The sequence below is a fragment of the Euleptes europaea genome, chromosome 7 (genome assembly GCF_029931775.1).
Source record: "Euleptes europaea isolate rEulEur1 chromosome 7, rEulEur1.hap1, whole genome shotgun sequence".
Classification (NCBI taxonomy): domain Eukaryota; kingdom Metazoa; phylum Chordata; class Lepidosauria; order Squamata; family Sphaerodactylidae; genus Euleptes; species Euleptes europaea.
Window position 1 is genome coordinate 76,961,028 of NC_079318.1, and position 24,108 is coordinate 76,985,135.

Below are 24,108 nucleotides of genomic sequence, written 5' to 3' on the forward strand. Positions count from 1 at the left end.
GTTTTCAGGATCTCTGTAGTGCAACTCAGGGAAAGTTTCAGATGCTCTTCAAACAAGTCCGCTAACACTATTACCAGTACAAACTCTCCACCATCGCCCTTCAGACCTCAAGAACTAAGATGCTCTTCAACTGGCAGGCCTGTCATTAAAAACCCAGCGCAGGCACACAACCAGAAACAGGCACCCAGGGAACAAGCCATGTAACAGTGCTGGCTTTCATTCCCTCATGATGGTTTGTCAGCATTAAGCTCCAACAACCACTCAGGCAGCAGAAAATATTTGGAGAGGGGTGTGCTCATTATTTCTTTGTGTCTCTGCTGTTGATGGTGGATCAGGACCCCCATTGAGATATGTTGTGAATTATGACACCCGTTGTCAGGAAATGCATTTGGGGATGTGTCCTTGCACTGCCACAACTCAAAAGGAATCCTAGCATCACACACCAACACACACCAGGGCCTAATTATTTCTCATCATCCCAGCTCCTCGCAAGGGCCTTGGCTGATCCATCATTCCTGGTGAATTTTTATCCTGTGTGAGTGATGATGTGTTTCAAAGGCCAGCTGTCCTCCTCTGTGCCCATGGGCTAGGCTGCAGCTGCCACCACCACTAACAGGCAGAGCTGTCCAGTGTCCACTCAGGAGGGGGAAAACGTTTCAGGGTTGAGGGTGGCTGTATCCTCAAGGGCTTCAAACAGATTAGGCCACGGATCCCTCTGTCTGCAAAATCTCGGCACTTGGGGACAAGTCAGGTCATATTCCTAGTGCCAGTCGGCCACCGCATTTGAAGCTTGACCACCGTCCCCTGCATGGTCCTGGATGGGAAGCGCCTGATGGCGTAACATTTACTTACATTTACTTATTTATTGATCATAGTCTTTATTTCTCAATAAACAAGTCAGTCTGCACATCTTACACAGAATTCAGTAAGATAAATTGATTATTGATATATGTATAACTAAGAATCACATTGAAAAGGTTCAGGGACATAAGTGGACTAAAAAGGTATTTAAAAGGTAATGGTAGTCCCCTGTGCAAGCACCAGGTCATTACTGACCCATGGGGTGACATCACATCCTGACGTTTCCTAGGCAGTTTGCCATTGCCTTCCCCAGTTTTCTACATTTTACCCCCAGCAAGCTGGGTACTCATTTTACCGACCTTGGAAGGATGGAAGGCTGAACAATATATATAGACTCCCAAATGCATTAACCCTATAAATTGTACGCTAGATAATACAGTGAATTATTGTAATAAAAGAAATGAACAACATCACCGTTAAAGGTGGTCTGCAATAGAAGAGCAAGATTCAAGGCCAGTATTGACCTTTAAGACAAACATGTTTGCCAGGGTATGAGCTTTCAAGAGTCTGACAATGCCTGACAAAGAGAGCTTTGACACTCGAAAGCTTCTACCCTGGCAATCTTGTTGGACTCTAAGGTGCTACTGGCTCGTTTGCATACAGGGCTCTCTTTCCACTGGAACTGGCTTGTTAAAGACCAACCTTAGTTCTGCAGGACTCAAATCACCATGACAGTAGTTTGTGGGATGCAAAAGGTGACATTTTATTATGAGCTTCATAAATCCAGAATATTTGTCTGCTTGTTTAGGCATCTCACTTTATTTATGTATTTGACTTATAGCCCATCCTCCTCAGCAAATGCTGGGCTCAGGGCAGTTTACATAATAGTAAATATATAATAAAACATTGTAGACTTATAAAACCAATTGATTGAAACAGCCCTATAAAATGACAGAATGATAAAAATCAGTTATTCCCAATGGTGTTTGGCTTGTGACATAAGGCCATAGTAGGTATGGTTGCCAGGTCCCTCTTCGCCACTGGTGGAAGGTTTTGGAGGCAGAGCCTGAGGAGGGTAGGGTTTGGGGAGGGCAGGGACTTTTCTGTAGCTTAGCAGTTGTGGGGGGGGGGACAACAGTGTTGAATCTCTGCTACTAGAAGAAAAGTGCCTAGAAAAGTGCTCTGTCTACTGCAGGATCCTTCCCCAATCCTGGAATTTCCCAAGGACGTCTCAGATGGTAGAGGCTAGTGGATCACAAGAGATACTGGCCTGTCTTATCCCCACCGTGAAGATATGTGATGATGCTTTCCATGAGCCCTTTTAACATGCTTAGTCAAGTCATGGGGACCATGTGCTTTTGACACCTGAGCATTAATGCTTGCAATCTACATTTTGGGCTTTGAAGGGCGCTGGTCCCAGATACAAAATCTGAAGCCTCCCACATTCAGACATTCAGACATGCAACCATACATGCAAATGTACACCTCTGCTGTGAGAAAATGACCAGGACCTTTTCTCTCTCTCTCAAAATACTAGAACGCGGGGTCATCTTCTGAAGCTGGAGGGTGAGAGATTCAAAACAGATAAAAGGAAGTATTTCTTCACACAATGCATAGTTAAATTGTGGAACTCCCTGCCCCAGGATGTGATGATGCCTGCCAACTTGCAAGGCTTTAAGAGGGCAGTGGACATGTTCATGGAGCATAGGGCTATCCATGGCTACTAGTCCAAATGGATACTAGTCATGATGCATACCTATTCTCTCCATCATCAGAGGAGCATGCCTATTGTATTAGGTGCTGTGGAACACAGGCAGGATAATGCTGCTGCGGTCGTCTTGTTGGTGGATTTGCTAGAGGCACCTGGTTGGACACTGTGTGAACAGACTGCTGGGCTTGATGGGCCTTGGTCTGATCCAGCAGGGCCTTTCTTAAGTTCACAGGCACAACAACAGTTTGCAGGGTAGTCTCAGCTAGCTTCAAGCCAGGAGTAAGCTGTCACCAGATGATCTGAAAATACTGTATGTGCAATGTCAAACCAAAAAAACAACAACTCAAGTAGTTAAGACTTTCAGCATGACAGAAGAAATTGGTACTACAAAGCAATGAGATGCTTCTCCACTATCCTGATTGCGGCATTTTCCAAGAACTCACAGAAAGCTATTCTACACAGGCCTCAGAAGTGCCCACAAAATAGGCACATTAAGTGCATAGAATAGAGTGAATGTCTTTTAGCGAAATCATTGGAGGGGACTGTGGGGCTGTGCTGCTGGACCATCAATGGAAGGTCTGCCAAGTACCCTCCAGGTGCCAAGAAGGGGGAGGTATGTGATGGCTGCCAGGCTCTCAGCCCTTGTTTGAGCCTCAGATCTGGAGCGAGGGGGGAGGTTTCAATCACCACCATCCTCTTTCCCCATCGGGCTGTTCCTGTGCCTGCTGGCCCACCCTCTGTGGCTTGGATGACAGGGAAAGAGCAGTCCCGACAACCTCCTCCGTGGCTCTGGGCTGCTGAGCCTTAAATATCCCTGGCCACTCCCTCTTGGTCCTGCCCCACCCCCCGCTCTCTTCTCCTGAGGCCTGTAAGCCTTATGAATCTGGGCCTATCCCTTGGACCCCCTCTCTGGGGTTCTCTGCTGCCCCCTCCAGTGGCCTTCCAGCCCACTGCCTATACAAGGCTGGGACTGTCTGAAAGATGGGATAGGCGTGACCCCACCCAACAGCTGATCAATGGTGTTGATCTCACTGGGCCCGTGTGCATCTCCGGCAGTGCTGGATTTGGCCCTGGTGGTGCTGGAGGAGTCCTCATCTGGATGAAGAACTGGCCGGCGCAGGGAGCCACCCCAGAAAACGCCACATCGGGCTGTGACACACAAACACCCCTCCCCAGAGGGCGAGTCTCAGTGGGAGGTAGGATGCTGAAGCCAGGGATAGGCCTGGTCTCTGGCACCATCTTCTGCTGCAGAACCAAAGCTGACCAGGGGAGGGGCACTGTGGCTCAGTGATAGAGCATCTGCTTTGCACCCAGAAGGCTCTAGGTTCAATTGAAAGTATATCTAGCTAAAAAGATCAGGCAGGAGGTGATGTGACCTCAGACACCCGGCTTTCCCCAGCTGCTTGGGCTAGACTGGCCAGGAACTGGACCTTCAACCCCATGGAGACCCTTACCCCTGCCGTTCTTGGCTACAATTGAAGCACAGATTTCCCAAATGGATCCCTGCTTGCATTGCAGTCATTCCTTTTCTCTTACGCCTTTCCCCACATCGAGCTTTCCAGAGAAAACAGCACATCCAGACATCTACGGCAGCATCTCCATATCTGTGACAAGGCCTAGGGTGTCCAGCAGGACCTCCTTTTCCTTCTCAGACCAAAGCCAAGAAATGGGGAGTCTTTTGCAGAGACCAGATTCGGGCAAAGAAAGGCACACATACAAGCCTGGCAGCAATAACCGATCAGGCAAGAGCAGTGCAGAGATGATTTCGGCCAAGCTAACAGAGAAAGAGAAATTTCAAATTTGCACCAAAGAAATCCAAATTATGGGTGCATGGTTGTGTATTTTCAGGGGCCATAAGCAAAAACCTTTTTAAAAAGTTCTTTGACCAGAAAATCCAGACAGTGTATCAAGAAAAAGCGAATTCTATGGCCTGTGTAAGTTAGGAAGACTGACAGGGCAATCCTATGCAGTCACTCTAGTCTAACCCATGGATTTCAATAGGCTTAGACTACAGTAACTCTGCAGAGGACTGAACTGAATTTATTTCTATGATTTCTTGTACTTCCATGATTTCCTGATAGTGCAATACTGTTAGGGTTCCCAGGTCCCTCTTTGCCATCGGCAGGAGGTTTTGGGGCAGAGCCTGAGGAGGGAGGGGTTTGGGGAGGGGAGGGACTTCAATGCCATAGAGGCCAATTGCCAAAGCGGCCATTTTCTCCAGGTGAACTGATCTCTGTCAGCTGGAGATCAGTTGTAATAGCAGGAGATCTCCAGCTAGTACCTGGAGGTTGGCAACCCTAAATACTAAGCAGAGTTGCTCCACTCTTAGCCCATGGATTTCAGTAGCCTTAGACTAGAGTAACTCTGCAGAGGATTGTACAGTGAGCCTATTTCTATGATTTCTTGTATTCACATTCACTTTGCAGAAGGGATGCCAGCCCCCAGGTGGGACCTGGGGATCCCCCAGAATTACAGCTCATCTCCAGATAACAGAGATCAGTTCCCCTGGAGAAAATGGATGTTTTGGAGGGTGGACTCTATGGCATCGTACCCCATTGAGGTCCCTGTTCCCCCCAGGCTCCTTCCCCAAATCTCTAGGAACTTCCCAAACTGGATTTGGCCATCCTATTCCCCACCCCTACCCCCTGCTGGTGGCCAGGGAAGACCTGGCAATCTTCACTACTTTGCCCAATTTCTTCTGCTTCTGCTCCCCATGAGAAGTGGTCAAGAGCTGAAACCCCACCTAAGCGGCTAAGAGTGGTGGGCTCTAATCTGGAGAACTGGGTTTGATTCCCCACATGAAGCCTGCTGGGTGACCTTGGGCTAGTCACAGTTCTCTCTGAACTCTCTCAGCCCCTCACAAAGGGTTGCCAACCTCCAGGTACTAGCAGGAGATCTCCTGCTATTACAATTGCTCTCTAGTCGATAGAGATCAGTTTACCTGGAGAAAATGGCTGCTTTTGCTATTGGACTCTATGGCATTGAAGTCCCTCCCCTCCCCAAACCCTGCCCTTCTCAGGCTCCGCCCCAAAAACCTCCCACCAATGGCTTAGAGGGACCTGGCAACCCTGCCCTCACAAGGTACCTGTTGGGGGGGGGGGGAGAAGGCGATTGTAAGCCGCTTTCAGACTCCTTACAGTAGAGAAAAGCGAGGTATACAAACCAGCTCGTCTTCCTTTGCCGCCTTTGAGATTTCAGCCAGCAACACCCACACACTTTCAAGAATGTCTTGGCAGCCATAAGGGATAGAAACTTGGGAGGTTTAATGGAAAGCTGAATGCCATTGCCTCTTCTTTGGCAGCGTCTTGGCATGCGCACAGCCCTGTGTCAGGCTTCATCTTGCTCACTCGTGTGCCTGCTTTCTTGATCTATTCCTGATACTTGAGTCATCATAGAAGTCAGACTGTTTTTGAAATCACTGAAGTGACAGGCAGGGAGGAGCTGCAAATGGAAGGCTGTGGAGTGTTTGGGGGCAACAGAACACGACTGTTAGACACAAGGGAGGGAAGAAGAAGCTAGCCAGCATGGTGTAGTGGTTAAGAGCGGTGATTTGGAGCGGTGGACTCTAATCTGGAGAACCGGGTTTGATTCCCCACTCCTCCACATGAGTATCAGAGGCTAATCTGGTGAGCTGGATTTGTTTCCCCACTCCTACACACGAAGCTAGCTGGGTGACCTTGGGCAAGTTACAGCTCTGTTAGAGCTCTCTCAGCCCCACCTACCTCACAGGGTGTCGGTTGTAGAGAGGGGAAGGGAAGGTGATTCTAAGCCGGTTTGAGTCTCCCTTAAGTGGCCGAGAAAGTTGGCATATAAAAACCAACTCTTCTTCTAGTAGGGCATGGGAGGTTCACCAGCTGCACACTGGGGTATCTTATTCGGACAAACATGAGGACTAGAAAGGTGTTTAGGATGTTCCCAAGAGGGGGGGATACCTGACTGATCCTTATGAGTGGGGGGGGGGCACCTGCATCTGTGCCCATTCTTTTTTTCAGTGTTGCCAACTTTTCAGCATTTCTGCGGGCTCTTTTCCTGTGTCTTTCATGGTGGAAAGTCATGTCAAGTCACAGCTGCCATATGGCAACCCCACAGCATTTTTAAGGCAAGAAACAAACAGAGGTAGTTTGCTTTTGCCTGCCTCTGAGTAGCAACCTTGGGCTTCCTTGGTGGTCTCCCATCCAAGTACTAACCAGAAGCTAAGCTGACCTTGCTTAGCTTCTGGGAACTGACCAGATCAGGCTAGCCTGGGCCATCTAGGTCCTGGGTCTTTACCGGCAGCCTAACAAGCAGAAATTTATTAGTTGAAGCTTTTCCCTGCGCTGCATTTCTGTCATGCCAAAAATAATGTTGGCTATTTCATTTCTGTGTGCCAGACAGTTACTAACCATGGAGAATCATTGTTATCCCATCAAGAAGCCCTTGTTAAATGTTTTTTTTTTAAACTAGGCAAAACCAGAAAAAAAATTATTTGCTCTCCCTGCTTTGTGATTACACAGGCTGGTTTCCTAGCTGTCATTTAATTTCCATAGGTTTCAACAGGGAATGCATTTCCAACTGTAACTTCTTCATTTCCCATCCAATTATGGTGGAAATTTCAGGGACTGTATATCTCGCCCATGGGATACTGCCTGCCAAACGTCAGGCAGTTAGGAAAAATGGATCTCATTTTGTTGCCAGTTAAAGGAAGAAAATTTCTGCATCTAATTTCCCCCCGCAACCTACTGAGATGAAATTTTTAAGAACCTCTCCACCAAGTTTTAGGAAGAGAGTATAAAAGGTGTTTTTGTTATAAGTAATTAGAAGTCTTCTTTGCACCCTGGGCATCAGGAGGTGTTCCCAGAAAAAGACGTGGGGAGGCATTCAGCATTCCAAGAAAGGCAGATGAAGGCAATGTGGCAGAACGGGCACAGGGCATGCATTTGGCAACCCATTGTTACAGGGTAGGTTTCAGGGTAGAAACACAGTGCTTATTGGCACAGTTCTCTTTGGTGGCAAGATCTGTATCTCTCTGCTGGTTGGACACTATCCCTGTCACATCCATCATCTAGTGATTTACTCTCTCCCCCTCCCACTGCCCTGGACAGACTGTGAAAAAAACTGGGTGCTAGAATGCCAAAGATCAACATTTTCTGATTATTTCCAATTTAGGTATAATAAAAGATTGAACGATAGGGGATAGTGTGTTTTTTAAGGCACATCCCTATAAGGGAGGAAGAATCATGGCAAAGAAGCTTCAGGAAGGTGAATGTCTGAGGTCATCCAGGACAGGATCCTTTAAGGCAGCCAGACTGCGAAGGAATAGGCAAGAAACCACAAATTGGCTGTCAGAAAATGAAAATGGGAGAAGCAGACAAAGAGAGAAGTATAAGAGGAGATTATGACTTCAAGTCCAACCTCTGTCACTGTGTATTCTTGAACAATTAACTTTCTTAGTCCCCATTTAAGTTGCGAGGTGGCAATAATAGGCCCTACCTTGCAGAACTGTTGTGCAAGTGAATTATTTGGACTGTGAAGCATTGGATAGACCTATGCTACAGATTTAAACCAGTTTTATTTAATTGCCAGTATTCCCAGCCAGGAACCCCCAGAAACTGAATTATGAGTTAAGGATCTCTAATGAATTCTTAGCACTTTTGAAAAACAACCTTTGGAGTAAAATCAATGCCAATTAAACCGTTTTGAAACTAGTTTAAATGTGCAGGCCAGGTGGCCCTGTAAAGCAACAGAGAAACTGTCCTCATTAATAAGCCAAAGGATGCAATTTCACCCCTATCGGGATGAAGTCACCTTTGATTGGTGTTTCTCAGCCAATCAGGGCACAGTGAGTCAAGCGATCTGAAGATCTATGGGCCCGACATACATTAACAGCTCTGACGGACACCAAGACCCTCTGACTGCTAGACCCTGGCTTGCCTGCCTCAGACAATGGACGCTGACCCTTGGTTAGAAGTTCATCGTCTAATGGGAGATTTCCTGTGCCATCAAAGCATGAGATCAGGAAACGGTTTCGGAGATAAGCGTGGCCCTGTGAGCAGAGCCAAGGATAATTTCGAGCAAGCAGAAGAGCAGAGCCGCACAGTCAAGGCCAGCGCAGGGATGCCGGAGATAGCGTACATTCTGTGTCCAGCATGGGGAGGGGCAGCTGGATGGGCTGCAAAGCCCAAACGGGTTGTCCACTCTTCAGAGATGCCACGTGGATAGGGTTGCCAGGTCCCTCTTTGCAACTGGCAGGAGGTTTTTGAGGCGTAGCCTGAGGAGAGTGGGGTTTGGGGAGGGGAGGGACTTCAATGCCATAGAGTCCAACTGCCAAAGCGGCCATTTTCTCCAGGGGAACTGATCCCTATCGGCTGGAAATCAGTTGTAATGGCAGGAGATCTCCAACTAGTACCTGGAGGCTGGCAACTCTACACATGGAGCAGCTTTGCCGACCAAGTCCTTGGGGCTGCAATGTTTCAGGGTTGCCCAAGCTGGGTGGTGATGTCCAAGATCATATGATTCTGCCCTTTATTGACTAAGCCCAACACATCCTACTAAAGAGGCCTCAACTTCCATCTTAAAGCAGGGTTACATCCTTCTAAGCCCATGGCGGATGCAAAAAAGTAGAACTCTGCTTAGGATGGCGTTTGCAATCCTGGGTCCCTTTTAACTGGAGATGGCCGGGAGCAAACCTGTCACGTGCAGAACATCTGCTGTCCCACTGAGTTATAGGGACTTCCTTTAAGGAACCCTTGCAAATTTTGCAGAGGATGCTGGGAGGCAATTTTGCATTTTTTCACAGGTTTGCACAAAAGAACTGGTGGGGGGGAGGCAGAAACTGAGCCTGATCCCCAGCACATAAGAAGAGATTTCTCAAGAGTAGATTCACAAGGGACTTCCCTTTTCTATCACTTGACCAGGCTTACTTGGACAGGCAGCTGTTCCTCAGAGACAAAAAAAAAAGGGTCTTTCCCAACACCTGTTGTTTGGGATCCTTAATACTGGACATGCCAGAGACTGAATCTAGGACTTTCAGAATCCAAAGCATGTGTAGACCCTCCCGTCCGGCATAACGAACAATCACTAGGCAGAATTCCATTTCACTCTGGCTTTTCACTGGACTCTTCATACAGCCGTTGATCATCAACAGCAGATCAAGCGCACAGAAACAAGCGATGGACCTGCATGTGTGAACCTTTCCACAGTAACCACCCCAGCACCTGTAGGATTAAAGGGGATTTTCCAGCTCAGAAACAGATTTTTTTTTCTGGGTCACCTGAGCTAAAATGACAAAACACTCTTGCAGTGCCTTCCATTATGAGTAGCAACCGTGCATTCAAATTGCTGGATTTCCTCCAACAAATCTGCAAATGGGGTCCTGATCCTGTTTGCCACATTCACAGCTGGTAACGATGTTCATGATGTTTTGCTGTGGAGCTTCAGTTACTATTTTTGTCCCCACGTTTGAAATCTGAATTATGCATCTGCTTTTGAGGGCATCGTTTCCTGGCTTGGGCCTCCCCCCTCTGCCAACACCGCTTTCTTTTTCTTAACAATGAAGTCCTGAGCTTGACTCCCCAGCCCTTTCTCACAGCTGCTTGCCCGCCCGCTAGCTCTTCTCCCACTTCTCTTCCCCCCCTCCATAATCCCACCTAATCTCTCTTCACATTTTGCTTCAAATGCAGCCTCCTTCCGCTTTCCTGGATTAAGTTGACTTGACCAATTTGTATGCAAGGATTTTGGAGCATCAACAACAGGGGCTTGAAGCAGCACACTCGGTAAGTATGAGCTATTTAGGGTGGCCAGGTCCCTCTTTGCCACCGGCGGGAGGTTTTTGGGGAGGAGCCAGAGTTGGGCAGGGTTTGGGGAGGGGAGGGACTTCAACGCTATAGAGTCCAGTTGCCAAAGCAGCCATTTTCTCCAGGTGAACTGATCTCTGTCGGCCGGAGATCAGTTGTAATAGCAGGAGATCATCTGGTACCTGGAGACTGGCAACCCTAGAGCTATGGAAGGACAGACAATGCCATGCAAAAAACATACAAACACACCATTGAGCCAGTAGCAGTAAATGCTGTGGATGGAGGTGAGGGTTACCTAAATTAAAAGATCTCCTTGTTTCTGACTCTTGCACACTCTTAGCTTGGGGCTGTGGCTGAGGGGTTGAGTGTCTGCTTTGCTGCAGAATGTCCCAGGTTCAAACCCCCAAGCAACCCCCCAGCATCACCAGCTGAAAAGGCTCAGGTATTAGATGATGCAAAAAACATCCGTCTGAGACCCTAGAAAGCCTCTGCCAGTCAAGGTGGACAATACTGACCTTGATAGACCAAGGGTCTGACTCTAAGATGGCATCATGTGTTCATGGGGACAGCTGTTACTCATTGCAATGAGTCGAGCCCCAGAAAACTTCCCACTGGGGTGTCACTGGGGGTTTTCAAGGACCATAATCTATATGCATGGTGGTTTACAAAGAACCTTTTAAATCGGCTCCCCTCCTGAAGGATCTTACGAAGTATGCATCCAAATAGGCAAGAGGGAGATGGCAGAACTCCCAGCAACTCATGTGAAAATTTCATGCGTACACAGCATCCATAGGAAGATGTGAAAGAAGGTTCAAGCGTTGCACGCTTCCATGATTTTGCCTTTCAAACCCATCTTCCCTGAGCTGCTTTTAGCCTAAAAAGGGAGAAAGACAGACATCAGTCTTTTGCCTTTTTCCCTTTCAAGGCTTGTAGCAGTATGGGGTGATTTCAACTGGGGAGTTCAGTTGCAATCAGTAAAACCACATGGGAAGGGGAAAAGAGCCCTTCCTTCCTCCCCTTCTTGATCCAAATTGGGCCCCACACAGGTTTTCCTAGTATTTAAAAAATGCTGGCAGAGTCCATTCACAGATCTCCAAGCATCTCACTGGTTTTAACCCTAACACTCAACACAGAGGAGGCAATAGAGGGGGAAAGAGTAGGCAGGGACAAAGAGGACGAAGAGATGCCTTGTATTCAGATGTTGCTGCTAGGCTTGGTTTCATTAGAAGATGCTAAATAAGTTTGCCTGAACCTGTAAACATTTGGTTCTTTTAGGGTTTAACAATGTTAAAGACCAAATTCTTCCTGCCTAAATTTTCTACTGTAGAATTAATTGAATTGTATCGACTGACTTACATTTCCCCCTTTTTACACCTATCATCTTTAGCAGTTAGAATTTTCCCAGTTGATAGTAATGTGTAGATTGTGGTTTGTATCTGACTGATTCCCCCTCTCACTACACACACACCCCTTTGCTGTTTCTGGGGGCCCAATGATTTCCCCCCTCCCCATAACAAAAGGTGGGACTCACAAGGCTACAGTTTTACTTCACTCATGAATTTCATAGGATACAAACAAGTGTCGATAAAGTTTGTGGATGACGAAAAAATGATTTAAACTGCAAAGTTTTTAAATAAGATATTTCACATTGTTGAATTCCTAGATCCTGGAGCTCTTACTTCCTAATTTACCCCTATTCAGTAAAACACTGGCTAGTTATCAGGATAACCAAAGAGTGAGAATAGAACAGCATGTTATTAGAAAAATCTCCAAATCCTGAACTTCAGGCATTAACGTTGCTGATATTTTTTTCTGTCAAAGTTAATCTGTAAATCAGTCATGTTCAGCAGCTGCAATTTTGTCCCTCAGCACAAAAGATCCCAATTGCACCATCGGAATATGAGCCGAACAAGTGAACGCGAGAAATTCTTTCTCATCCCTCAGATGAAGACATTGTACCAAAGGCTTCATGAAATAGGGACGTTTGCAGGAGGGTTTGTGCCCCATTCATCTGATTTGTCTATCTCCCACGCTGATAAGAAGGAAATAAGGAAGGCTGCGGCTCAGCACTAGAGCATCAGCTTTGCATACAGAAGGTCACAAGTTCAACCCCCCCCAGCTCCAGTTAAAGGGATCAGCTAATAGGTGATGTGAAAGACCTCTGAGAACTTGGAGACCCACTGCCAGTCAGAGCAGACAAATTTGACCTCAGTAGACCAATGGTCTGACTCAGCATAAGGCAGTGCAGCTCAGTGGTAGCCTCTGCTTGGCATGCAGAAGGTCCGATGTTCAATCTCCAGCTTCTCCAGGTAAAAGGATCAGGTGTTAGGTGATGTGAAAGACCTCTACCTGAGACCCTGGAGAGCCGCTGCCCATCAGACTATACGATACTGACTTTGATAGCCCAAGGGTTTGATCCACTATAAAGCAGCTTCATGTATTCATATTCATGTGCTGATGGCGGCTCCCACATTATGGAACTGCCTGCCTGATGCTATCAGGACCCCCCCCCCATTTCTAATCTTTTCACAGACCGTGCAAAACATAAATGTTCCGGATGGCATTCTTATAAAGAGATCAGAACTATAGTATAAACAATCAGCTCAGGTGGTTACAGCCCTAAGTGACAGTAGTACAGTATATTGCAACATTTATTTTATGCATCATCGCCCTTTTTACTTCCATAAAATGTCTCCTACTTTTGTAATCCTCTCTTCAGTATGATATATCAAACTTTTTCCCACTTTGCCTGCAACATCTTTCAGTCCTAGCCCCACTGCATTATTTTGTTTATTAGAGATCTTTGCTGTTGGATTGAATTGTTTTTATCAAAAATTTTAATACACTTTGCATCTCAGTAAGAAAAGCAGGCTATAAATGATGTTAATAATAATTAATGATTTTAAAATATTGTCGAAGGCTTTCATGGTCAGAGTTCATTGGTTCTTGTAGGTTATCCGGGCTGTGTGACCGTGGTCTTGGTATTTTCTTCCCTGACGTTTCGCCAGCAGCTGTGGCAGGCATCTTCAGAGGAGTAACACTGGACAGTGTCTCTCAGACAGTCCTTCGGTGTTACTCCTCTGAAGATGCCAGCCACAGCTGCTGGCGAAACGTCAGGGAAGAAAATACCAAGACCACGGTCACACAGCCCGGATAACCTGCAAGAACCAATTAATGATTTTATTTATTATTTTCAATTTATACCCCATCCTCCCCAGCCGAAGCCAGGCTCAGGGCAGGTAACAACGTTAAAACCAGCCAATAGGCACAAGAGCATTCATTAAACTTTTAAAACTATCATTAAAACAGTCTTAACTAATCATTTGAACCAACATATGATGCCAAAGATTGGTTGTCGCCAAACTATAGCAGCCAGATAACCCCTGAGGTCATGCATAAACCAAGATAATCTGGGGTGGGAAGGTAGGGAGGCCAGCATAGATGACATCACAGCTGTCCTCAGTTGTAGGCCTGGTAGAACAACTCCGTTTTACAAGCCCTGCAGAACTCATAGAATCATAGTTGGAAGGGACTACCAGGGTCATCTAGTCCAACCCCCTGCACAATGCAGGACATTCACAACTACCTCCCTCCACCCCCTTTGACCCCTACTCCATGCCCACAAGATGCCCTCTCTCTCATCATCTGCTTAAGGTTATAGAATCAGCATTGCTAGCAGATGGCCATCTAACCTCTTCTTAAAAACCTCCAGGGAAGGAGAGCTTACCACCTCCCGAGAAACCTGTTCCACTGAGGAACCACTCTAACTGTTAGAAAATTCTTCCTAAAGTCTAGACAGAAACTCTTTCGATTTAATTTCAACCCGTTGGTTCTGGTCTGGCCTTCTGGGGCAGCAGAAAACAACTCGGCACCATTCTCTATACGACAGCTCTTCAAGTACTTGAGGATGGTGATCATATCACCTCTTTAAGGTCTCTTTAACTCTTTATATAACTCTTTAAGGTCTCGCAGGGCTCTGATGTTACTCGGGTGTTCTTCTCGAGGACAGCCACACACTCTTAGGGTCAGAAACCACCAGTAGGTTGTCATCAGATGAACATAATGTTCTTTGGGGGGCGTACCAGAAGAGGCAGTCCCTAAGATATGAAGATATGATGTGTTCAGACCCTTGGCAGTACCCTTTACAGAGAGTACCGACATGGCGCACTGGGACCAGGCCGGGCAGAACACGCTTCCAGGTCATGAAGTGACAGTGTAATCCTAAATAAGTCTGCCAGGAATCCTACTTAGTTAAGAACAAAAGAACATAATAAGGCCCTGCTGGATCAGACCAAGGCCCATCAAGTCCAGCAGTCTGTTCACCCAGTGTTCAACCAGGTGCCTCTAGGAAGCCACAAACAAGACGACTGCAGCAGCAGCATCCTGTGAAAACGGGTTGAAATTAAATCAGTTCTACTCAGTGGGGCTCATTTCTAGGAAAGTGTTCTTAGGATTGCACTGTTGACTTGGACAGTGTCCATAATAGAGCGGGGACATGAACTCCTCTCTCTCAAAAGCACTCCTAATCTTTATTATATGAAGTACAATTTATGCAAACTTCCTTATTTTTAAATGGTCCTTCAGGTTGAATGTGTCTTCCCAAAACACAATAATGTAGGGAAAGTGGTTAGAAATTGTTACTTTTTTTCTCTTCAAGGAATGGTCAGAGGCCAAATAAAGAGATACTGTAAGAGGCAGAGATGTAAGGTAAGTGGAGGGGAGAGTATAAGGGTGTAAGGAGAAAACAAGTGGAGTCAAGGAAGGAGGAACAGGCTGCTGCTCAGAGCACGGAATATTTCACACAGACACACAATCACACTGCTATGCTTTCTCACATGCTTCCAGAGTTATTAAAGAATCAAGGTTAGCATTTGCAGAAAGGTCAGTTCTGCACCGGAGCAAACCGATGAGTGACCCCCTCCCCATGTTCCATGAATGGGCTCTACCCCCGAGCCTTGTCCTCTCCCTTCTTCCGTGCTGCCATTCCACATACTTGTTAGAGTTGCCAGGTCCCTTTTCAGCACCAGCAGGAGGTTTTGGGGGGTGGAGCCTGAGAAGGGTGGGGTTTGGGGAGGGGAGGGACTTCAATGCCATAGAGTCCAATGGCCAAAGCGGCCATTTTCTCCAGGTGAACTGATCTCTATTGGCTGGAGATCAATTGTAATAGCGGGAGATCTCCAGTTAGTTCCTGGAGGTTGGCAACCCTAATACTTGTGCTGTGTGCATTCTGCGAACATGCAGAGAAATCAAAGAACTGCTCTTCCCCAGCATAAAGCTTATTCAGACTGGAGGCTGAATAAAGCACAAAGTCATTGTTTGCAGATGTCCCGAAGCTGGACATGTGTATCTTAGCTATAGTCCAATACTTGTGGTTCAGGCAGGGAGTTTCCTGCTTGTTCATTTGGGCTGCATGAGCCGCATGGGGAACGTGCTGAGACTCTGCAATGCTGGCCACCCTCCTTCCCCCACCCATGTTTCAAAACATATGACTGGGACAGTTCCAGGCCCTCTTTTGCCTTCATCCCCGGCCTTGTACATCTAGAGTCGGGGCAGGCACAAGACATTTGGCATGCACAAACACGTCCCGAGCAGCTGCTCTGTGTGATCTAAGCATTGCACTCAATGTCTCAACTTCATTGAACCTGAGCATTGTCCCTGCAAGTTCTCATTCCTGTCTCCGTATGGATTTTGCAATTAGGTTTGGCCCTCCAAACGGATAATGGCATATGGAATAAATCGTCCTATGTGATCCAGTGGTTGAAAAGTAGGGGCTAAACCTGAGAAGCCAAGGTTCAAGTCTCACCATAGTCCCACTGCACTGGCTCCAGGTGGAGGACTAGATCAGGTTCAAGATGCTGGTTTTAACCTTTACAGCCTTACATGGTCTTCATATCTGCGGGACTGTCTCTCTTGGTATGCCCCCCCCCCCGAGAGCGTTACGCTCTGCAAATAATAACCTCCTGGTAGTCCCCGGCCCAAAGAGTGTCCAGCTGTCCTCAACTAGGGCCAGGGCTTTTTCCACCCTTGCCTGGTGGAACCCTCTTTCCAGTGAGACCAGGGGCATGTGGAATCTTAAGAAATTCAGCAGGGCCTGTAAGACAGAGACGTTCTGCCAGGCCTTTAGTTGAGGGCAGCAACAGTGTGAACATAGGAACTTAAGAAAGGCCATACTGGATCAGACCAAGGCCCATCAAGTCCAGCAGTCTGTTCACACAGTGGCCAACCAGGTGCCTCTAGGAAGCCCACAAACAAGATGACTGCAGCAGCATTGTCCTGCCTGTGTTCCACAGCACCTAATATAATAGGCATGCTCCTCTGATCCTGGAGATAATAGGTGTGTCATCAGAGCTGGCCTCCCTACCCCCTATTCTGCTGCCAACTGTAAATTTGGGGGCCAACTGTAAATTTGGGGGCCCTGACTGTCTCTCCAGGCCCACTGTGGCTCCATGCTCTAGAGATGAGCACCACTTGTTCAATTGTTTAATTATTTAACTGATTATAGCTGGGAACTGGTTTGAAATTATAAGGCTTATTGTTGTATGTTATGGTTTTGCTAGATTGCTATGTTGTTTTTAATGATGTTAGCCTCCCTTAGCCCGGCCTTTGGCCTGGATAGAGGGCAGGGCAGGATACAAATCAGATTAAATAAATAAATTAATAGCCACCGTCTGGTGAAGCACCCTTGAGCAAGTCACTTTCATTGTCTTCCAAGGGTAATTCACGCGATCATTCCAGCATATGGCCACAGCAGTGGTGGCCTCCCCTTGCAGTTGTAGTGGTGGCTCATCTGCATGAGCTGCAAGTAGCCATGTGACTTGGTCCTTCCATATTCCACCCAAGAGAGTGGATTGAGAGAACTTTTTCTTCATCTCCCAACATACTAGAACTCAAAAACACCCAATGAAGTTGATGGGCAGTAGATTCAGAACAGACAAAAGGGATCACATTTTTTTACCGAATAGGTGATTCAAATGTGGAATTCGCTGCCAGGGGATGATGGCGCAATGCCCACAGTCATAGATAGCTTTAAAAGGGGACCCAGATACATTCATGGAGGATAGGTCCATCAATGGATCCTAGCTATGGTGCCTCCACACTTAGAGGCAGTAAACCTCTGAATGCCAGGGCCAGGAAGCAACACTGGGCAAGGAATCAACCTCTATGCCCTGTAGATGGACCTTCAGAGGCACTGGTTGACCACTGCGTGAAACAGGATGTTGGACTAGATGGACCATGGTTCTGATCCAGCAGAGCTCTTCTTATGATCGAATATATCTAGGATATTACCTCCCCCTGCATGAGACTCTTAATGTTCTGCAGGTTGATCTCTCCTCTGCTTGCCCACACCATGTGAAGTAAGCCTTTAGAAGAAATCTGGGAATGTCATCCTCAATGAGGTCCAGAGTTCTGGTCTTGTGGCTGGTTAGAGAGGATATGAAATCTGCCTTTTCTGAAAGGTCTGCAGGTATTGTGTGAGCATCCAGGGCTGGTACTTCTCTTGCAGCTGATTCCCTTCCGTTTCAAGTTTTCCATTTGTTTTCTTTGTACTCTTATTAATCTAGTATTGTGTTGGAAGCAGCTTCAAGAAAAATACAGGCTATAAAAATATTTTAAAGAGAGTAAACAAATATATTTTTGGGAAAGGAACCTACTTTGCAAACCTGTTGCGAGCAGGAACAAGGAGGGGAAATTGGAAAGAGTTTTGCACATTTCCAAAGCAAAGGTAATTTCCTAACCCAGGGAGGGCAAATGCTGCAGAGAAGAGCTTTTAGGAGCTGAAGATTTGAGCAATAACTTGGAAGCATCGCAAGCCGTTTTGCTGGTATCTGGCCTCTGTGGGTCTTTAGCCAGAGTTCCACTCTTGTTATATAGCAACAGAGGCATAAATCAGGAATTAATCTGATTGCAAGCAAGAGTTGGGAGCTTAAACTGATCTCTTCCTTTGCACGTCCAACAGTACCCAATTGCATTTGTTTGTCCTTTACAAGAAATGCTCTATTTGTATCTGGCTCATATGGTGTAAACAGAAATGTATAATTTCTCGACAAAGAAATCTTTCTGTCCTCATTTAGACTAGAAATGGTGAAGGAGGAGAGTAAAATGTTTTGAGTGTTTACACTATGTGCAACGTGATCCTCTCTGTGTTTTGCTTATGGGGGAAAGATCCTCTTGAGCTCAATAGGACTTACTCCCAAGTAACCCTGTACAGCCTAGCCAACATAGCCACATATTTTGGACTCAACATTCATGCATAGAATGGACCCTCATTGATTTTATTATGGATACAAGAAAATATAAAATTGACCCTCATTGATTGTATTATGGATACAAGAAAGCAATCCTGATTAGTTTGAAGCAGTTTGGAAATTAATATATTTTGTAAGAGGGTTCCTTCCCCTAATGAGGTTTAGGAAATCAAAAGTTTTCAATTGCCTGCTTTCTCAGATCACTTTTTCAGATCACCCCGATCCTTGTAAGAAAGAAAAGACAGCAACAGTAAATTAACTTTCTGAAACTTAATTATAGTAATGTTCAGAGATGTGGGCTTAATTTCTCAGTGTGCCGGACTCTCAGTTGCTCCTTCTCTGCCTCAGTTCCCCCATCTGTAAACTGTAAACTAGGAACAACAGTGAGGCTTCTACTAACAGCTTTGTTGTGAAGATCAAATAGGAAGCATTATTACCTGCTTGAACCATTTAGAGTATACTGGGCTAAGATCTAAATATAGACTGGCATAAGAGATAGCTCACCCCCATTCGCATGAGATAGTTAGAAAGATGTATAATAACAGGCCACAACCCTCTTAAACTGACCGGGACAGAAGGGGGGTTCCTATTTCAGTCATCTCACAGTGGGGACTCACACCCTTTCCTGTTTTCCATATGTTGCTACTGACACTTGCTGGAATCCTACGCATTGCAGACATAGTAAGGTGCCCCCCCCCCCCCATTCACGTGTTTGGAAACTGGCAAAAATGATAGCGGGGCTTTCCTCACAAATAAGGCATGAATTGCAAGTCCTTTGGGGGTGGTTCCCTTTGATCCTACAGCGGCTTGAAGAAGGTCCCTTGGAGATCGGGATCCCTTGATGGGGAGCTGGTGGAGGGGCTTCCATTTCACCCCCCTCCCCTTAATAGGGCGCCCAGGCGAGATCACACCTTTTTATTCCAGATTAAGAAATCTGTTCTGTCCATCACTTTACTGGCTGTTTCCTTACAACTAACATGGATTTTAAAAAAAAGTGGCCGTGCATATATTGAGGGGGTGGGGTGGAGAGGAAAGCTACTTTATAACTCTTTAAGCATCATGATTGTATTTTACCCAAAATAAAGGTCATTAAAGAGTGGGAAATGAGTCACATTGGTGTATCTCCAAGCGCTCTTTCTAAGGGGGGGGGATCTTTCCCCTCTGCCTTGCTATGTCTTTCTCCCACCCACCCCCAAAATAATTCCCCCCCCCCACTCACACACACAACTGATTTTTCCTGATAATTCAGCATATATATATACAAATAAATAAATCACACCCCGTCTCTTTTGGAAAGGAAGCTGGTCCCCCTCCAACGCCTTCAGATGCAACTCGTTTGTTGTCTTAATGGGGAGGGATGGGGGGGATGGGGGGAAGGGGGGGATGGGGGGAAGGGGGGGATGGGGGGAAGGGGAGGGGTCTGCTTTCTGCGCCAGGCCCTTTGTCTCTATTGTTCCCGGTGCTTTTGCATTCATTTCACTGCTATCCTCCACCCACCCCCCCACCAACCCCGCCTCGCCAATCCACTACCCAGCCGGGAAAAGATGAAATGCAACACTTCGCCTGAAAACGGGTTTGCTTGAATCAGACTGCTGATGAAAGGGGAATCTCTCTCGGCGCCGCTCGGGACGTGACCAGGAGACCCAAGATTCGCTTTCAAGGGAAAGGAAGAAGCCAAAATAATGGGAGGCCACCGGGGGTGGGGGCAGCTTTGGCTACACCGAGCGCTTGAACCATGCCGTAGACGCGGTCTGTTTCTCTCTCTCTTGTGCCGGAAGATGAAAACTCTGGGGGGGGGGGTTTCTCGCCCTCCTCGCCAGCCGCCCACCAGCTGGGAGTCCCTGAGTCGGATCCAGCCGAATCGGTGATTTCCACCCATGCCCCCTTCCTGTGATACACACTCACACCGGTCATTCCTCAGGGTCCCCTAGGATCCGCGTTGGGGGGCGATGGGTGGTCTGCCCTGGAAAAGAGGAGGCAGGGCAGTCCCATTCCGCCCCTGGGCATTTACGCCTGGATCCAAGCCCCTGTCCCTTAAGCCTTTCGCAGAAGGAGGCGCAGAACTCCGCTTTTGCTCGAGTCCCCGGCTCCGGTTTAAGAATCTCCTCCGGTTTCAGAAATAAGCAGTTACCGGCGCCTGGTGCTATAGCAAGACAGACTACAGGTGCATGGGGGGGGGGGGGCACACGCCGTTCCTCGGATCTTCCGTCTGGGGAGGGGGAAGAGTCCGGGGCCATTTATGCATAGGTTTTGCCTTGGGTTTGCCGCTCTCTCGATGCACACTTTGGCCATCTTCTGGACATGGAGTGGGGGGTCACTAGGGGTGTAGGGGGGAGGTGGTTGTGGGTTTCCTGCACTGTGCAGGGGGTTGGACCAGATGACCCTGGTGGTCCCTTCCGACCCGACGATTCTCCCCATACAAATCCCCCAAACTCAGCAACAAGCCCCCCCTGCAGAGTTTTGAGACTCCGGATGGGTAAGCTGTGCACCTAGAGAGCGGCAAACCCTCCGGCGCCTCGATGGCCCGGGCGAGCGTGGGCCAGGAGGGGAGGGCGGCGGCGGCGGCGGCCCCTCTCTTACCTATGGTGGTGATGACGGTGATGGCGAAGTAGAAGGAGCCGGCGAACTTCCACTGGACGCCGGCCTTGTGGGGCTTGAGCTGGAGGACCACCCCTTCGAGCTCGTAGTAGTTGTCCTCGGAGAGGTTGTACTTGCTCCTCAGCTCCGTCTGCTTCTGCTCCAGCTTCTGCCGCTCGGCCGTCTCCTCCTCGGACTCCAGGGCGTCGAAGACGGCGGCGCCCACCAGCAGGTAGGTGAAGGTGCAGGTGATCAGGGCCAGGGTCCGCACGTTCTGCCGCTTCATGGTCCCGCCGGGCGTGGGGAGGCGCGGCGGCGGCGGCGGCAAGGAGGCGCGGCGCGGGGCTGCCGGGGAGCCCCGCGGCAGGGGCGGGCCGGGGCGGGCGCGGGCGCGGCGGCTGGGCGAGGCGAGGCGGCCGCCTGGCTCATGGCTGCTGCTGGGGCTCCCGCGGCAGCTGCGCGGCTGGGCCAGGCGACGGCGGGCTGCGGCTCCCCCGGGGGAGGGACCCGGGCGAGCGGAGCTGTCCCTTCAGCACCACCTCCAGGGCAGCCCCGCGCCGCCGACGCGCTGCCGCCTCCTGCTGCTGCTGCTCCGCTCTGGCTGCCTGCCCAGGCCTTATAAGGGGCGGGCGGGAGGGAGGGGTGGGGGGCGAGGGAGGGGGCCCGGGCCACCCCCGGGGGCTCGCGAGGCTGCGCTGGAGGAGGAGGGGGTCCCTTGGGGGCGGTTCCCAGCTCCCTAGAAGCCAAGAGAGGGACTCGGGAGAAGTCCCAAAGGGGGGGGGAGAGGTCCCAAGGGGGGAAGAGGTCCCAAGGGGGGGAGAGGTCCGGGGGAGTGGCGAGGGAGCTTTCACCCGGCCCAAATAATGCTCTTTTCAATCCGCTTTGGGCGCACCTCAACGATCGTTTGCAAGGGGGTTTTGCCCGTCCGCGCAGTCTAAGCCGACTTCAAAGTGCGTGGAAAGTGGATTGGGCTGGGCGTTGTTTGGGCTGTGTGAAAGGGCCCTGTGTCAATGTGGTTCTGGCCAAATTGACACTCTTCGGCCCGCTTTAGCTGGGACTGGCTCGGCGAGGCTAGAGACAGATGAATGAAGCCTTTTATCTGGCAACCGGTCTCCAAATTGGACAATTTGAGGGCTATTTTAGCAGGGGTGGGTTTTAATATTACATTGGCAGTTGCCAAACTTCTTTCCCAGACAATTAAGATTAAAAAATATTAATTTCTTTATGGGCTAGTTAGATAGTTACTTTTTTTTCCTATTTTGATCTCAGTGTGACATTGTTCAGGGCCGAATTGGACATGTGAACAATATCATGAAAGTAAGTAGGGTTGGGGGGGGAGGGAGGGGGCCCAGGCCACCCCCGGTGGCTCGCGAGGTTGAACTTGCGGGGGTCCCTTTTGTCAGTGCCCAGCTCTCTAAAAGCGATGAGAGGGACTTGGAAGAAGTCCCAAGGGGGGAAGAGGTCTGTGGAACTTGGCTTAAGTTCCCATGAACTGGATCTATGGCATCTCCAGTCAAAAGCATCTCAGTTAGCAAGGCTGAGAGAAACGGACCTGGGGGGGGAGGGGGGAGTTCACCAGAGTAGGCCAGGCTTGAGTAGCTGGTTAGAGTTCTGGACTGGGATCCTAGAGATGTGGTGATGGCTGCCAATTTGGAAGGCTTTAAGAGGAGAGTGGACATGTTCATGGAAGAGATAACTAGTATCCATGGCTACTAGTCAAAATGGCTACTAGTTATGATGCATACCTATTCTCTCTAGTATCAGAGGAGCATGCCTATTATATTGGGTGCTGTGGAACACAGGCAGGATGCTGCTGCAGTCGTCTTGTTTGAGAGCTTCATAGAGGTACCTGGTTGGCCACTGTGTGAACAGACTGCTGGACATGATGGGCCTTGGTCTGATCCAGCATGGCTTTTCTTTTGTCCTTAGATCTGGATCCAAGTCCCCTCTTCACCATTAAGCTCCCTGGGTAACCTTGGGCCAGCCATTCTCTCTCAGCCCAACCCCCTGCACAGGGTTGTTGTGGAAGCTAAAATGAGGGAGGAAGAACCATGAACATTGCTCCAAGCTCCAGGGAGGTAGGGTGCAATGCCAATGTTCTTGTTAGATGGGTGAACCAACAGAGCAAGGCATCTTCATATAATCCATTCCTCTGCACCAAATCATATATATGCTCCACTAGTTAACTAGTATGAGCTTTAACAGCAGTGTGCTTGACTATATTCAACTATGTCTGGTCCAAAGCCGAAGGGTGAGACTAACAGATTTCACTGGGTGGGAAAACTCTTCCAGATGTTACTAAGCTCTGTCAAAAGTTTCACTCAAGATAAGAGAGACAGGCAAGATGAACACCTGCAGAAAGTCAGGAACATGACAGTCCCTTCATCTTGCTGCAAGTAGGGTTTTAAAACAAGAACATCACCGTTGGAGTAATCAGCTCAGCTAATTAATTAAAAAGCTTTAAGGACACAACAAGCTATGGAGGAAGAAATCTCACTGGGAATGATGGCTATCCAGAGGATTTCTCAGAGTGAGGCATGCATTACTACCTACCTGGGGGCAGGAGTTGTAGGTTTGTGCTTGATGCAATACACTCCTGTCTTTGAGGAAATGAGTTCTTTCCCTTGAGGACCAAAGTTATTGATCTGGAGAATCTGAAATATGTACTTGGACAAGACTTTCAGGGACCTGATGGAGCCATCCTGCTCCCATACCAACAGCTACAGTGATGTCATGGACTAGGATGGCCAAATTATACAATGTGCTTTTGGCAAGCTGCATATGGGTTCCCTGTCCCCCCCCCCCCCAAAAAAAAAAAGTATTATGTAGTTTGGCCCTGAGGGTGCCGGAACAGGAGGGCATGAAGCTGAAAAGGAAGGAAGTAAACTGTTACAACCAACCCATTCTTTAGATGATTAATAGATGTTGGCTGTGCAATTCTGAGCAGAGTTACACCTTTCTGAGCCAATTGACTTCAGTGGACTTTGAAGGGTGTAAGAAT

At 48.1% G+C, this 24,108-nt stretch overlaps 1 protein-coding gene across 1 annotated transcript in view; it reads right to left on the minus strand.

The window, feature by feature from the left end:
* The window catches only part of KCNK3 (potassium two pore domain channel subfamily K member 3), a 79,619-nt gene extending 58,216 nt beyond the window's left edge, over window positions 1–21,403 (minus strand). The window contains exon 1 of the mRNA XM_056852788.1: window positions 21,111–21,403. Within this exon, the coding sequence (XP_056708766.1) occupies window positions 21,111–21,393 (283 nt within the window). The 5' untranslated portion in view covers window positions 21,394–21,403. The remainder of the gene's footprint in view (window positions 1–21,110) is intronic.
* Between the last annotated feature and the right edge of the window lie 2,705 nt (window positions 21,404–24,108).